The following is a 16,666-nucleotide window of genomic DNA, read 5'->3' as shown; positions in this document are numbered from 1 at the left end:
GACTGGATTCTGACAAATCAATAAAAAGTATCCATGCACATGGTGTGCTTGTGTTCAATGCCATAGGACTCCGTTAGCCCATTTATGTTAGCACAAAATGTTAGGGTATCACTTCCACTGAAATAACCGATGTACTCTCTTTGTTGGTGTCTGAAATGCATGACCTTACCTGCAGCTAGGAGATTCCAACCTTGCAGCTGTGATGCTAAGATGTCTACGTGATCCTTTGTAAGAGTGAGATCTTTTACAAGATCATTCAATTCCTCTTTTGGTGATTAAGTGTGGATCATCATTTTTGACTTTGAAATCATGTTCTGTGCCAGATATTTCCTCTGTTTGTTCACCATCATTACTCTCAATATCTACAGGTATTAGGTGTTTTGGTATTGGCAAATCAACATAATGAGGTACTGATCACAAAGCCAAAGCAACATTTGGATGCACAACATGTTTTCTTATTTTTTTATGAAAATACTGAAACTTTTGTAGGGAAGAAATAAGTCAGTAAAATGATTGGTTCTCTCCAAATCATTCGAACAGCAACTGGCATGCAGAATCTGCTTCCTTTCAACCAAACTCACGACAACTTTCACAACACAACACACACGCGCGCGCGCGGAGCTCAGCTTTTATCTCGATTACCTACTTACAACCAAAATAACGTTCGTAGATTTTAATTGTTTAACAACACATTAATAGAACATTAACTTTGTAAATGGTCTCTGCTGCTGCTTCTTCCAGGTGAACTTCCCATACAGCAAAACAAATGAGGAGAACTGAGACACACAATTTTTCTGTCACGCAGAGAATACAACACAAGCTTACACACCAAATGGAATGCTAATGTGGAACGATGTAATGTGTTGACTCATCTTAAGCAATAGTTTTATACATACTGCATCACCACTTGTTAACTAAGCATGGGTGATGCAATAACAGCAGCATGTGATAGCATCGTAACAGGCAACAATAGCTCATATAGGACCTACTGTTTTTCTCCGAAATGGTATGTGATAGAAAAAGTTTAAAAGCATACTTGAAATCGGTGTAAAAAACTAATACAAAAATACATTTTCTTGCAAAGGAAACCAGTCTTCCTGTAAAGCACTTTACATACAATAGTTGAATAGACTAAGTGGGAAACAGTATGGAACTATCAGTTCAATATGGCAAAATAAAGTTCTGAAATCTGGTTCTGATAGGCACCAAGTATATCCTTGGTGGGGAAATTCTGGAGAAAGTTGAGGAGACAATAAATCTTGGAGTGGTGGTGGTGGAAGACAAGGATCTGAAGTTCAGGTCACACTGCACAAGTTGTGAAGTCATCACATCAGATTATGGCAATCATGCAGAGGACCTTAACTTGCAGAATAAAGAGGTCCTGGTTCCATTGTATAAGACCTTGATCAAGTTTCATGTGAATTATTGTGCACAGATTTGGGGTGCTTAAGGGTCAAAGCTGTATAACTGAGAGGAGACCTCCATATAGACTTTAAAGGAATATGGAGAACCGACCAGGGCTTCTGACCTACTGCCCAATCCTCACCTTCTCGTGGTGCACCCTGTTGGGTATCTACCTGGATACTGAACGAAAGAGGATGGGCTGGCAATTTGGGATTAAGCTGACCAAATTGTATTCTTATTGGCTCAAACCAAAATACAAAATGTTGGTACAACATGACAGAAGTTCATGCTGGCTGGTGCGTCGCCCAGTTAAACAACGTCCCCTACCCCCATTGTTTTTTGCCAGGGAACCAGGGCGAACAAGGAAAAGTCAGCTACTGGAACAAACCCTACAACACACTCCAACTCAACATCATCAGAGTTAAAGATCAGTACTATCAACATAAGAAGCCTGCATAGCTAGCTGAGGAATTAGATAAGTACCAGATCGATATAATAAGGATGACTGAAACAAAAAAGACAAAAACAGGTGAGACCTTTCTGAGCAATAAATACAAAATGTTATATTCAGGCAATGACAATCAAGGAAAAGAAGAAGTAGCCATAGTATTCAACACAAAATACGAGGCTAATCTTCTTGAATGGCAGGCAGTCTCAAGTAGAGTGATGTGGGCAAATATCAGAATGGGAAACTGGACAATGAGACTTATTTGTGCCTATGGTCTCTACTAAGGTAGAAGTGGAAGAATTTTTTGAGGCTCAAGAAAAAGCTACTGACATAATGAAAAAGGAGAAGTTGGTCCTTGTTGGGGATCTAAATAGTAGAGTAGGAAGTGATTGTGAGACATAGAAAAATATTTTGGAAAAATTTGGAGAAAAGAGCAAAGCTAATAATAATAATGGCAAATACCTGTTGGATTTCTGCTCAGGACATGAACTGGTTATTACTAACACCATGTTCCAACATAAAAATGTGCACAAATTCACATGGAGAGAAGAGGCTAGGAATAAGAAAAGTCTCATTGATTATGTTATTGTTGATAGTGATGTTTTCTTCCTGGTGCGGGACACCAGAGTGTACAGAGGATTTGAAATTGGAAGTGATCACTATTTAGTCTTGAGTAGATAAAATTGAATTTCATATTGAAAAGAATAGCATGTAAGAAAGTTTTATAGTGAATAAAAGTTGAGCAGCTCTCAGATGTGAACTGTAGACTAAAATACACAAAGATTATTGAAGAAAAAATGAAAGAGTTTGAGAACAGGAACCAAATCCTGGAGATTCCGTGGCAAGCCTTGAAGAAAACCCTGATTGATTCAGCCAGAGAGGCAAGTTGTGAGGTTGTCTGCAAGGATAGAAAAATCAGAACTCCATGGTGGACACAGGAAGTTAAAGAGGCAATGAAGGAAAAGAAGAAAGCAAATCAGAAGTTCCTGGCAAATAAGTCAGCTTTTGCTCTTAGAGAATACAAAGACAAATATAAGAAAGTGCAACACTGTGTAAAACTAGCTAAACAAAAGTCATGGGAGGACTTCGGCAAGAACATAGAAAATAAATATCATGAAGGTGGTAAGATATTCTGGTGGTTGTTGAAGAAGCTTAGAAATGGAGGAAAGAGTGCTGTAAAAGGAGTTAGAGATGATAAAGGTGACATGAAAACAGAAGAAAAAGATATCCTTGAAGTACGGAGTAATTACTTCGAAAAAGTGCTAAATGAAACAAGTAGTGATAGCACAGTGGTAAAAAAACACTCAACAGGCATACAGGAATACATTTCCATACTTGAAGTAGAAAAAGCCATCAAAGGCTTGAAATGTGGAAAGGCAGCAGGAGTAGATGATGTTCGACTAGAAATGCTGAAGTATGGTGGTATAAGTGTCTTACAGCGGCTGCACTGCATAGTTCAGAAGGTGTGGATAGAGGGACGAACGAATTCCCAATGATTGGAGTAGAGCTCGCATAGTACCCATATTTAAAAAGGGAAATAAAACTGAATGTGAGAATTACAGAGGTATTTCCCTTCTGAGTGTTCCTGGTAAGATTTATGCTAGTATACTTGAGAAACAGTTGAGAAGAATTGTAGAAGAAAAGCTTGGTGAAGAACAAACTGGATTCAGGCCAAATAGAGGCTGTCAAGATTAGATCTTTACATTACGACAAATATTCGAAATCATGGGAATATAACAAAGATCACTATTTAAGTTTTGTCGATCTGGAAAAGGCATATGACAAGGTGCCAAGACAGAAGCTATTCAATACGGTATAGTTATATGGTGTCAATTTGGCATTATATCAGGCAATACTTAGTCTTTATTTGAGTTGTAAATCAGCAGTTAGAATTGAAAGAAGTAGAGGAAGATGGTTTAATGTTAAATCTGGTGTGAGACACGGATGTACATTATCCCTTCTTTTATTCATTATCTATATGGATCATATTATGAAGGAAAGTGGTATTAAACCTGATATCAAAATTGGCGATGTTAATGTCAGCTCTTTGCTTTATGCAGACGAATAGTTCTAAATAAATCCGCTACAAGTCTGCAAGATTCTCTGACTAAATTGAATAACTGTTGTAATAGATATGGTATGAAGGTCAGCAATAAAAAGACAAAGACAATGAAAATAGGTAGAATTGTTGAAAATGTCAATTGTGTTGTGAACAGGGGAACCTGTGGAACAAGTAAAACCTTTCAGCTACTTAGGTACGATTTTTAGTGAAGTAGGTAAATTAATATGGAAATATACAACAGAATCAACAAAACTGGTATGGTAGGAAGTCAATTGAACAAATTCACATGGAATAAGCGAGAAATTAGTCGGAACACTAAATAAGCTGTATACAAGACAGTGTTCAAGCCAGGTTTAACTTATGGATCTGAGAGCTGGGTCAGAAGTAAAACACTTGAACAAAGACTAGAGACTGCAGATATGAGAGTCCTGAGAAAGATTAGAGGCATGAACAGATGGTATATCAATGGCAATATCATATTAAAAACGAGGATATTAGGAAAGAACTTGACATTGTTGGCATCCAGGAATGCGTTAACAGAGCTAATCTCAGGTGGTATGGTCACTTAAACAGAATGGGCGAGGAAAGATTAGCAAAACAAGTGTTATCTGCCAGGTGGGCAGGAAAACGACTCAGAGGAAGACCAAGATATAGGTGGATTGATACAGTACAAAGTGCCTTAGAGAATAGAAATATAAGATCTGATAATGTTGGAGTCTTATCAAGTAACAGACTGATTTGGAGGAAAATTGTAGATAGGAAGTTAGTAATGATGTAAATTTTTCATGTAGTACTATCATATCCTGTATACTCCCCCCACCTTGAGGGTACATGGCAGGAATTTGATGATGATGATCAGATTAGGTTCTCTTGTTTCATGGTGATGAAGATATATTTAGAAAGGGTCCAGAGAAGACTGATTAAGATGGTAACTGGTCTTTGGGATATGAAGTTTGTAAAGCTTTGTGAACAGAAGGAAGGGAGGATATGACGAACATTAAAGCTGGTAAAGGGTTGTTACTGTGTTAATGTAGAAGAAATTTTTCACAGAATGGAAGAAAGGGGTAGAACAATGGGACATCCCTGGAAGCTGTATAAGGAGGGTGTGAACAAGGTCATAAGGATCAGGTTCTTTGCATAGAGTGGTTGATGAGTGGAATACATTGCCTGACATTGTAGTGAATGTGAATTATATTGAATGAGTTGAAAGTACGGTTTGATGGTCTTTTGTGTATAACAGTGGGTACTTCTCATGGCGAGCTTTTGACTTCATGGAGGTCTGGTGTTAATAATAATATGTATTCCACTCATCAACCACTTTTTTATTGCGAGTTAAATATATAAGTATCACCATCTTGTATTAAAAAAAAGTTTGATTAGCTGGTAAGCAAATTATAAAATTTAAGCAATGCTTCAGTTACTAATAATACACAGTACTTAAGTAAAAAAATTCTGATGCAGTAACTATATCCATTATAGGAGTCTGAATAAATTCCTATAACAGATAAAAAGAATTTCTTACCTCTGCATAGCTTTCATCTGACATGCCAGCTCTTTTATGCACCTCAGTAATTATAACACCAGGACTACAACAATAAAAAATTACAACTTAACAGGAAAATAGGAGATCTAACTAACACTACACATAAAGAAATAAAAACTTGTGAAATAAAAAGTGAAGTATTAAACCTTAAGTTTTTACTACGGTAATGAATTTTAGGTTTAATAAAAACATTCTTGTAAAAACTAAGTACAACAGTACTGACATCAAGTTAAGAGGAATTATTATTTGACACCTCCAGGGAGTCCAAAGACTCGTCGAGGAGAGTGTGCCAACAGCATCAAATGATTGAACCCCTTCTAACTACTAACCGCGCTCAAACTTGCTTAACTTTTTGCGTGAATCATTAGTAGCAGAGGCTCTACCAATCGACCAACCTTTGCTGGAATAAAGTATTGCAGTGAACGAATTGTCAATCAAAAATCAAAATGCTTTTATCTAGAGATTTTAAAATTTGGCCTAGGATACAGTAAAATTTGTCTGGTTTTCTGTTATCCTTAAACTCTTATATTAGCATGTTTTGCCATAACCGAAAATTGAACTAAGTGTAATTTTTCTTCGTAAGTGCTATGAATTGACATTATACAGTTTTACTGGCTTAACCACTGATGCTGGCCTAAAATTGAGTATATGCTTTACAACAGTGTGTGTGTGTTATTGTTACTAAGCTGTAGATCAATGGTCCACAAACAGCACCAGCACCTGTACCGAGGGTACTGAAGAATTTTTTAATGGGTGATTTTTTCCAGCCTAATTCAATAACTATAATTATTATATAGGTAATAATAATCAGAAGGCTCATGGTAGGAGATCCATTATTCACTCAATACCTATCTTACCTTTCATTAAACTCATTCACTGATGAAGCCCTCACAACCACCTCTGGCAACCCAGTTCGCTCACTGACCACCCTCCAAGCAAAAAATCTAGTTCTAATACCGTTGTTAACCATGCTCATTTTCATGGGTGACTGCTCATTCTCTCCCTTCTTGCCAAGTACCAAAAAAGTCTTCAGTCTGAAGCCTATAAAACCTCTTTAATAACTTACATGTGTCTATCATGCCTCCTCTTTTTTGACTAATCAGCTAGTTTTTGAAGCTCCAGACCACCAATCTATTCTCCTAGTAAGTGTTTCATAGACTTTTCACAATCTGTCACTCATCTCTGGATGCCAAAAACTCCTCAACCTTATTTTGAATACTCCTGGCATTAATTTACATAAATCACAACACTCCCCCTTCATCCTACAACTTCCTTTACACCTAGTGCTGCTAAGCCTGCTAGAGTTAAGAACCTGAGGTTCTTGACTCAACATTTAGCATTATGCAACATTCAGCATCATGTGATCACTCTCCCACTTACTAACCTCTAGGATTCCTGGACTGCTGCTCACCTGCATCCCACCTAAACACTATTTTTCCTAACTCCATACTTCCAAATTCTCAATAAACAATACTTTCTCAAGAGTCCTTACACCAAATCTATTCAAATGTAAGCATGTACCTTAAGTAAATCCTACCTTCCCATCAAACTCACTCCACACATGCATAAATTCCACACCATTCCTCTGCAGACTGACTCATTTGCAATCACTGCTCTCCATCTCAGATTGCCTCTATCATACCATGGCAACAGACTCAATTTTTATTTTCTTATTCTTCTTTTGGACATGCTACAGCAACTCTTTCATATCTTCTCACTTACAAAATCATTTGTACCAGGCAAACATTGATCTTTCACCTTCATTCTCTACAGACTTATAGCATCACTAACATCCTTAATCTTGGCACCAGGAATAACACAATTTCATCACACTCCTCTTATCAATGAATCACTATCCAAATTCCAATCCTTACTCCCATACTTGCATATTCTGCTTTCTCTCCATTCATCTCTCCCTTCTTTTGCTTTTGTGTCATACTATCTGCCAGGTGTTTCTCCAAACAATCTCATGTTTGTACTTATGTTCTTTGCACTTATGTTCTCTATGGAGAACATAAGTGCATTGTCTTCCCCATTACCATCTGGTCATTCTCTTCATTTTCCACCACTTCATTCATACTCATGCCACTTGAAACATCAAACTCAACAATCACATTATCAAGCATTTTGTCTTTCAAGTCACTGCTGTCATTCTTCTTACTCTCTTCACACTTCTGTAATTCGTTCACGATTATGACAAATCAATTTCTATATATAAAATATTTATTTTAATTCTACACTTTTCAATTTCCTTATTTAAAATAAATAAATAAATAAAATGAAGAAACTCAAAAGTGTCAATTTTTGATATTAGTAGTTATTCACCATTTATTCAAGTTATTTAGGGACTGCTAAGGGACCTGTTTTTCTTCACCCACTAACCAGTTTCTCTATGGAATTTCTGGAAAACCAAGTACTCAACATGACTACACATAAGCCAATGTTTTGCCTATGTGAGCTCATGCCCAAGATGGATACATTTCTAGTAAATTTAAACATTCTTCACCACAAAAAAAGAAACTAACAACTGTCTCTTCTTCTCAGACACACACACTAGTCAGATGATGATCAAATTGTACAGTATCCTTCTGTTTATAGAAAACCCAAACATAGGGGAAGGTATATAAGCAATCACACCACCACCACTCATCCAAACAGTATGGCATCCTCAAAATACTTACAAACAGGGTAATTGGTTCTAATGTCACACCATCCACCAACACACAAGATCACCCCTCCTCCTCAACATTTTAATAGACATTTAGGCTCATAGATGTTCATCAGTCTTGTTTCTGTCATAGTCTACATCTGATGTAATGTATTCAACCAGCTAGCTTAGGGCTTTCATTACTACATCCATCCACTGTTGTTCAGAATCTTTCTAGTCAGTTTTATTTGTAAGTGCTTACTTAATTGGTCATTTGCTCTCCAAATATGACCAAGGTTTCATTGTTCCTCATTATTTACATAAACTGCAAAACTCCCCCCTTCATTCTATAACCTCCTTTACACCTTGTGCTGCTCCATACTCATATTCATGCTTACTGGAGACCTGAGGTAGCTTGAAAAGGTTTCATGTTTGGTTTTGGAAGTTTTTCCACTTGGTTATACTATAAATTAAAGATACCAAGAATTTATATACTTGGTTTAATCCTTTATCCAAGTGTAATCAAACACGTTTACACCTGAACTATTTTCAGGACTGGGGAAACACGTATAAAGAAGCTAAATACTAGGGCAAGTGATGTGAAGTCATTAGCTTTTTTATACAGGTTGCTCCAGTCCTGAAAATAGTTCAGATGCAAACGTGTTTGCTTACAATTGGATAAAGGATTAAACCAAGTATATAATTTATTGGTATCTTTAATTTATATTTCATGTTTGGTCTCTAGAACAGGGTTTCTGAACTACGTAAAAATAAATAAAAAATTACAAATATATAATATTGATAAAAATGGGGGGTGGGGGGCTCTTAGCCCACCCACGGTACAGTACAAATGTAATACAAGTTTACTAATAACCTTTCATAGGTGGGAACTACAAAAACAGTCCGGTATTGAGATTGTAAGATGGTCCAAAAATTGTTCTCAGTAATTTTCTTTCAAATATGATAAGTTTTATATAATTCCCCTTTGAAACCATAACTATTCATGGAAATAGTTAGACCAGATTGCAAAAGATCTACAATAAGCATTTCCAATTCTCTCCTCTAACTCTCGATAGATATCACCATAGCTGTTAATATTGACTCAGTTAAAATTATCCACTTGCTAAATGATCAACTGCTAAATTGGATTGGTCATTATGGTCCTTGATAAGCACATATTTAGTCCTTTCCTGGATGATCAGATCCATAGGCTTAAATTGAATTAAATTAGAAAGTTTATATAACATCTTAATGATTGTATATCAGTTTTCATCCTTCTGTTTACTTAGGTCTCTTTTTCCAATGCTAGACTAGACTGAACAATTTAGGTGAGAGAGCATTACCTTAGCAAGTCCAGATTTTATTTCAAAAACAGACATTTTACCAACAATAACTGCAATAATAAAATAGAACAATTATAACAATATACCTGCAATAAAAGTTATACGAATGTGAATGGAATCTTAGCAACTTCAGCATATGTTTTTATTTATTTATTCATTCATTATTTTATGAAGTGGAGAACTTTCACCTTTTCACTTAAAAGGAAGTTGAAATAGAAATTAACTAGTTAACTGAATGCTAAAGAGCACAGAATTTTGAATTATGGCAATTAAAAATTGCATTGTTGCTTAGTATTTAAAGAGGATGTGCAAAATATTGCAGCTTTCTCTCTCTCTTTTTTTCCCTTCAAAGAACAGGAAAATGACAGCACATTATGTAACAAAAATAAAATAAAATAAAATAATTAAAAAAAAATACAATATAAAACACAAGTCCTTGTTAACCTAGAGAAAATTTTTCTCCTACCACTGCAGAAACTCATATTCATGAAAACCTGAATTTTTTTATTTACTTATTTTTTAACCCAAAACAGATAAACACTTTTCTGCAATTCAGTAATGAACTGCATGATTTACAAAAATTTCAGAAAAAAACAAATTTAAGGAAGGGGTCGTTAAGGATCAAAGCCAAATAATTGGGAAGAGAATTCCACATCGCCTTTAAGAAATGCAGAGAAATGACTGGGACTTTTGATCTAATATCCAATCCTCACTTTCACATGCACTTTGTCAATAGGTATTCACTGGGTATTGAACAAACGACAATGGGTTGACTGAGACTTAGCCAACCAAACTAATTGGCTTAAACCACAAATATGATGGTGCAACATGAGATTTCATGCTGGCTGGGGCATTACCCACTTAAACAAGACCCACAACTGTCAGGGAACCAGAGTGAGCAATGAAAAGTGATCTGAGAGTTGGGTAAGAAATAAAGCACTAGATCAAAGATCAGAGACCACAAACATGAGAGTGCATAGAAAAATTAGGCACTTGACATTGCTTGCATTCAAGAATGTGTGAGCAAGACTTCAAGAATGTGAGAGAGGAAAAGTTAAGGAACCTGTTTAATGCCAAGATTACAGAGATTACAGGAAAAAGACTCAGAGGAAGGCTAAGGTCTATTTGAATTGATTTAGTCAGAAGTGCCTTCTTAGAAGAATGAAATGTTAGATATGGCAATAATGGATAGCTGACAAGTAACAGATTAATTTGAAGGAAATGTGTTGATAGGAGATTGTTAATAATGTAAACTTAATCATGTAGTGTTGTCATAGTAGCCTACACACCCCTTAGAGGACATATCAGGAAACTGATGATAATAATGAAATTAACAAAGGTATATACTGTATACTGAACCCCACTTAGAAAGTATTAAAAGATAAAGAATATGAAAATTGTCTTACTAAAATAGCATAATGGAAATTGTTGAAAGATTTGAGCAACAATAATGCTAAAAATTAAAGAAACTAATAGATCAACTTATCAAAGCAGCATAAGGAAAGTTTCACTGACTTCAATCTAACCAAGATTGTATTACTGAAAACCAAAGTGCAGAGGGGTGCTTAAGGGTCAAAGCTATATAACTGAGAGGAGACCTCCACATAGCCTTTAAAGGAATGTGGAGAACCAACCAGGGCTTCTGACCTAATGTCCAATCCTCACCTTCTCGTGGTGAACCCTGTTGAGTATCTACTTGGATACTGAACGAACGAGGATGGGCTGGCAATTTGGGATTTAGCCGACCAAATTGTATTCTTATTGGTTAAACCAAAATAAAAAATGATGGTACAACATGACAAAATTTCATGCCTGCTGGGGCGTCGCCCGGTTAAACAAGGCCCCCGTTGTTTTCGCCAGGGAACAAGGGCGAACAGTGAAAAGTCAGCTACTGGAACAAATCTGAAAACAAACTCCAACTCAACATCACCAGAGTTAAAGATCGGTACTATCAACGTAAGAAGCCTGAATGGCAAAGAAATGGAGCTAGGTGAGGAATTAGATAAGTACCAGATCGACATAATAGGGGTGACTGAAACAAAAAAGACCAAAACTGGTGAGATCTTTCTGAGCAATAAATACAAAATGTTATATTCAGGCAATGACAATCAAGGAAAAGAAGGAGTAGCCATAGTATTCAACACAAAATACGAGGCTAATCTTCTTGAATGGCAGCCAGTCTCAAGTAGAGTAATGTGGGCAAATATGAGAATGGGGAACTGGACAATGAGACTTATTTGTGCCACAGACGGTTCTACTAAGGTAGAAGTGGAGGAATTTTTTGAGGCTTTAGAAAAAGCAACTGACACAATGAAAAATGAAAAGTTGGTCCATGTTGGGGATCTAAATAGCAGAGCAGAAAATGATTGTGAGACATACAGAAATATTTTGGGAAAATTTGGAGAAAAGAGCAAAGCTAATAATAATGGCAAATATCTGTTGGATTTCTGCTCAGGACATGGAACACCATGTTCCAACATAAAAATTTGCACAAATTCACATGGAGAGAAGAGGCTAGGAATAAGAAAAGTCTCATTGACTATGTTATTGTTGATAGTGATGTTTTCTCCCTGGTGCAGGACACCAGAGTGTACAGAGGATTTGAAATTGGAAGTGATCACTATTTAGTCTTGAGCAAGATAAAATTGAATTTCATATTGAAAAGAATAACATGTAAGAAAGTTTTAAAGCGAATAGAAGTTGAGCAGCTCTACAAAGTGAACTATAGACTAAAATACACAAAGATTATTGAAGAAAAAATGAAAGAGTTTGAGAACAGGAATCAAACCTTGGAGATTCAGTAGCAAACTCTGAAGAAAACATTGATTGATTCTGCCAGAGAGGCATGTGGTGAGGTTGTCTGTAAGGATAAAAAAAATCAGAACTCCCTGGTGGACACAGGAAGTTAAAGAGGCAGTGAAGGAAAAATAGAAAGCATATCTAAAGTTCCTGTCAAATAAGTCAGCTTGTGCTCTTAGAAAATACAGAGACAAATGCAAGAATGCTAAACACTGTGTAAAACTAGCTAAACAAAAGTCATGGGAAGACTTTGGCAAGAATATAGAAAATAAATATCAAGAAGGTGGCAAAATATTCTGGAGGTTGTTGAAGAAGCTTAGAAATGGAAGAAAGAGTGCTGTAAAAGGAGTTCGAGATGATAAAGGTGACATGAAAACGGGAGAAAAAGATATCCTTGAAGTATGGAGTAATTACTTTGAAAAACTGCTAAATGAAACAAGCAGTGATGACAGTACAGTGGTAAAAAACAATGACCAGGCATGCAGTCAGGAATACATATCCATACTTGAAGTAGAAAAAGCCATCAAAGGCTTGAAATGTGGAAAGGCAGCAGGAGTAGATGATATACGACCAGAAATGCAGAAGTATGGTGGTATAAGAGTCTTACAGTGGCTGCACTGCATACTTCGGAAAGCCTGGACAGAGGGACGAATTCCTGATGATTGGAGTAGAGCTCTCATAGTACCCATATATAAAAAGGGAAATAAAACTGAATGTGAGAATTACAGAGGTATTTCCCTACTGAGTGTTCCTGGCAAGATCTATGCAAGTATACTTGAGAAATGGTTGAGAAGAATTGTGGAAGAAAAGCTTGGTGAAGAACAAGCTGGATTCAGGCCAAACAGAGGCTGTCAGGATCAGATCTTCACTTTACGACAAATAGTCGAGAAAGCATGGGAATATAACAAAGATCTGTATTTAAGTTTTGTTGATTTAGAAAAAGCATATGACAAGGTGTCAAAAGAGAAGCTATTCAATACGCTGCAGTTATGTGGTGTCAATGGGACATTATATCAAGCAATACTTAGTCTTTATTTGAGTTGTAAGTCAGCAGTTAGAATTGAAGGAAGTACAGGAAGATGGTTTAATCTTAAATCTGGTGTGAGACAAGGATGTACATTATCCCCTCTGTTATTCGTTATCTATATGGATCACATTATGAAGGAAAGTGGTATTAAACCTGATATCAAAATTGGAGATGTTAATGTCAACTCTTTGCTTTATGCGGATGATGTTATACTTCTAAATAAATCCGCTACAAGTCTGCAAGATTCTCTGACTAAATTGAATAGCTGTTGTAATAGATATGGTATGAAGGTCAGCAATAAAAAAACAAAGACAATGAAAATAGGCAGAATCATTGAAAATATCAACTGTGTTGTGAATGGAGAACCTGTGGAACAGGTAAAACATTTCAGCTACTTAGCCACGATTTTTACTGAAGATGGTAAATTAAATATAGAAATAGACAACAGAATCAGCAAAGCTGGTATGGTGGGAAGCCAATTGAATAAATTCATATGGAATAAGAGAGAAATTAGTCGGAACACTAAATTAGCTGTATACAAGACAGTGTTCAAACCAGTTTTAACTTATGGATCTGAGAGCTGGGTCAGAAGTAAAACACTTGACCAAAGACTAGAGACCACAGATGTGAGAGTCCTGAGAAAGATTATATAACCGTGAACAGATGGCATCAATGGCAATATCATATTAAAAATGAGGATATTAGGAAAGAACTTGACATTGTCAGCATCCAGGAATGGATTAGCAGAGCTAATCTCAGGTGGTATGGTCACTTAAACAGAATGGGCAAGGAAAGATTAGCAAAACAAGTGTTCTCAGCCAGGTTGGCAGCAAAACGACCCAGAGGAAGACCAAGATATAGGTGGATTGATACGGTACAAAGTGCCTTAGATGATAGAAATATAAGATCTGATAATGCTAGAGTCTTAACAAGTAACAGACTGATCTGGAGGAAAATTGTAGATAGGAAATTAATAATGATGTAATGTTTTTCATGTAGTACTATCATATCCTGTACACCCCTTGAGGGTACATGGCAGGAATTTGATGATGGCAAAGTGCAGAGTGTGATAAAGGTAAACAGCCTTGAGGAAATAAAGCACTTAAAAGTGCTTCTAAAATTGTGTGCATTTTATATCTAAACATCTAAATACAGTAAAATATGTAAGTTGTGTTTATATTCATTTTACAAAATGTATTTTTTAAAAATGAGAATCGTTTGTTATTTGGTCCTCAAAATAGCTAAAGTTATGCTTTCTAGGAAAGAAACCTGGTGTGCTGAAAAAAAAAAAAAAAAAAATCCATTTTTAAATTTTATACCCTAAGAATATACAGCATCCACCTCTTTTGATACTAGTTACATAGTCCTTGATGATTACTGTTATGTAATTTTAGGGTGTGATCAATACAGTGAGAACTTGGTTCTTTGCGTGGAAAGTGAATGAAAATACCAACTACTGAGAGTGCAGAAACATAAATGAATTTAAGACATGGTTGAAACTTCTTGCAATTAGTCTCGAGTCTATAGAGATTTGATAATACAGTAATAAGAATAACATGCTTTAATTCACATTTGCTTTTTAATCTATCTTGTATCACCAACTCACGTAAATGAATTTTTGTAATTATGAGGGTGTAAATTTTAAACTGAAACATTTTTGAGTTTAAAAGTTAGGTTTTTATTTCTAATTTTTTAAAAATTTATTATTAGGTTTTTTGCTTTGAGGGTGGTGAATGGGTTGCCAGATATAGTTGTGAATGCTTCATGGATATACCTGTATAATAATAATAATAATAATAATAGATAGAGCTTTATGAAAAAAACAGCATGAAACTTACTTTACTGCATTTACTCTAACTTGTTGAGCAGCAAGTTCTGAAAAATATTAAGCTTGATGTAAGATATGGTAAAAAAACACAAGAATACTGTGAAAAATGTATGTCACAATTTCTAATTACTTAGACGTTCAAAATAAATTGCTTGAATTATGCAAATTATTACAAAAGCCTCTCCTTGAAATGAAAACATTTCAATAAGCAGATCTGATTCTCGTATCCTCATTACCATCAAATTACTGATATATATATATATATATATATATATACATACACACACACCCTAAATGGGTTATACAGAATCTATGATAGTACAACACGATTAAGTTTACATTATTACTATTATTAAGTTTATTATTAAGTATTTCATTATTACTAATTTCTTGATAACAATTTTCTTCCAAATTAGTCTATCTTATAAGCACTCCACCTATCAATCCATCTAGATCTTGGTCTTCCTCTGAATCTTTTCCTGCAGTCCTGTCATTAAACACTTGTTCTGCCAAGTGTTTAATGACACTTGGCAGAAATACCATTTCAGATTAGTTCTGCTTGTGCATTCTTGAATGCTAACAATGTCAAGTTTCTTCCTAATAGCTTCCTTTTTAATATGATCCTGCACTGAAGTCATCTATTTACTCCCTTAATTTTTCTCAGAACTCTCATATCTGAGCTGGTGACTAGTCACCAGCTCTTATATTCACAAGTTAAAATTGGTGAACATGGTCTTATACACTGCTAGTTTAGTATTTTGGCTAATTTCACTCTTATTCATTATAAATTTTTTCCACCGGCACCTGATCATATCAGCTTTGCACATCTGATTTGCAATCTCAACTAAAAATTGTGCCTAAATAGACAAAATATCTTCTAGCTCTATAGCCACTGATAATGTAATTCAAATAATTTTCAATATGTTGCTACCTATTTTTCATAGTTTTGGTCTTTTTATTGCCAATTTTCATGCTAAATTGTTACAGTTTTTATACAAATTTAGTAAAATCTTGGTGACATGGCTGAATCTGTTTAGTAGTACATTATCTGCATAAAGCAAAACAGCTGAGTTTGATATCTCGAATTCTGATATGATATTAGGTTTAATGCCACTTTCTTAAATAATATGATCCATATAGATGATGAAAAGATAGCAAATGGAGTGCATTCTTTTCTCACACTTGATTTCACATCAAAATGCTTTCCATACCTCTTTCAATTCCAAGTACTGACTTACAACTTGTAATGTACTAATAATTTAAGTAGCAAGAAATATAGTATCAGAGAGGATATGGAAGGACTGTTGGAAGATAAAGATGCCAAGAAATTATATTCTTGATTTAATCCTTTATCCAAGTGTAAGCAAACAAACTTTGCACCTGATGATATTAGGCTAATGATATTACATCATATAAGGATATGTGCTTTGCATAATGGGATACTAAAGCAAACGATGTGAAGTCATTTGCCTCTATATACAAGTTGCCCAGTCCTGAAGTTACTTCAGGGTGCAAACTTTATTTGCTTACCTTTGGATAAAGGATTAAACCAAGAATATAATTTC

General features: G+C 35.4%; 1 protein-coding gene across 1 annotated transcript in view; it reads right to left on the bottom strand.

Annotated features, from left to right (window-relative positions):
• LOC150110033 (uncharacterized) overlaps positions 1 to 16,666 on the bottom strand; it is a 181,307-nt gene that overhangs the window by 14,375 nt on the left and 150,266 nt on the right. Inside the window, exons 7-8 of the mRNA XM_090397595.1 lie at positions 15,112 to 15,148; positions 5,437 to 5,500 (exon numbers count right to left, since the gene is read on the bottom strand). Of these exons, the coding sequence (XP_090253721.1) occupies positions 5,437 to 5,500; positions 15,112 to 15,148 (101 nt within the window). The remainder of the gene's footprint in view (positions 1 to 5,436; positions 5,501 to 15,111; positions 15,149 to 16,666) is intronic.

The sequence above is a fragment of the Typopeltis vanoorti genome, chromosome 1 (assembly GCF_054136105.1).
Source record: "Typopeltis vanoorti isolate ZY-2024b chromosome 1, IOZ_Tvanoo_1.0, whole genome shotgun sequence".
In the NCBI taxonomy this organism is placed as follows: Eukaryota; Metazoa; Arthropoda; class Arachnida; order Uropygi; family Thelyphonidae; genus Typopeltis; species Typopeltis vanoorti.
This window is presented reverse-complemented; position numbering and strand designations above follow the sequence as displayed.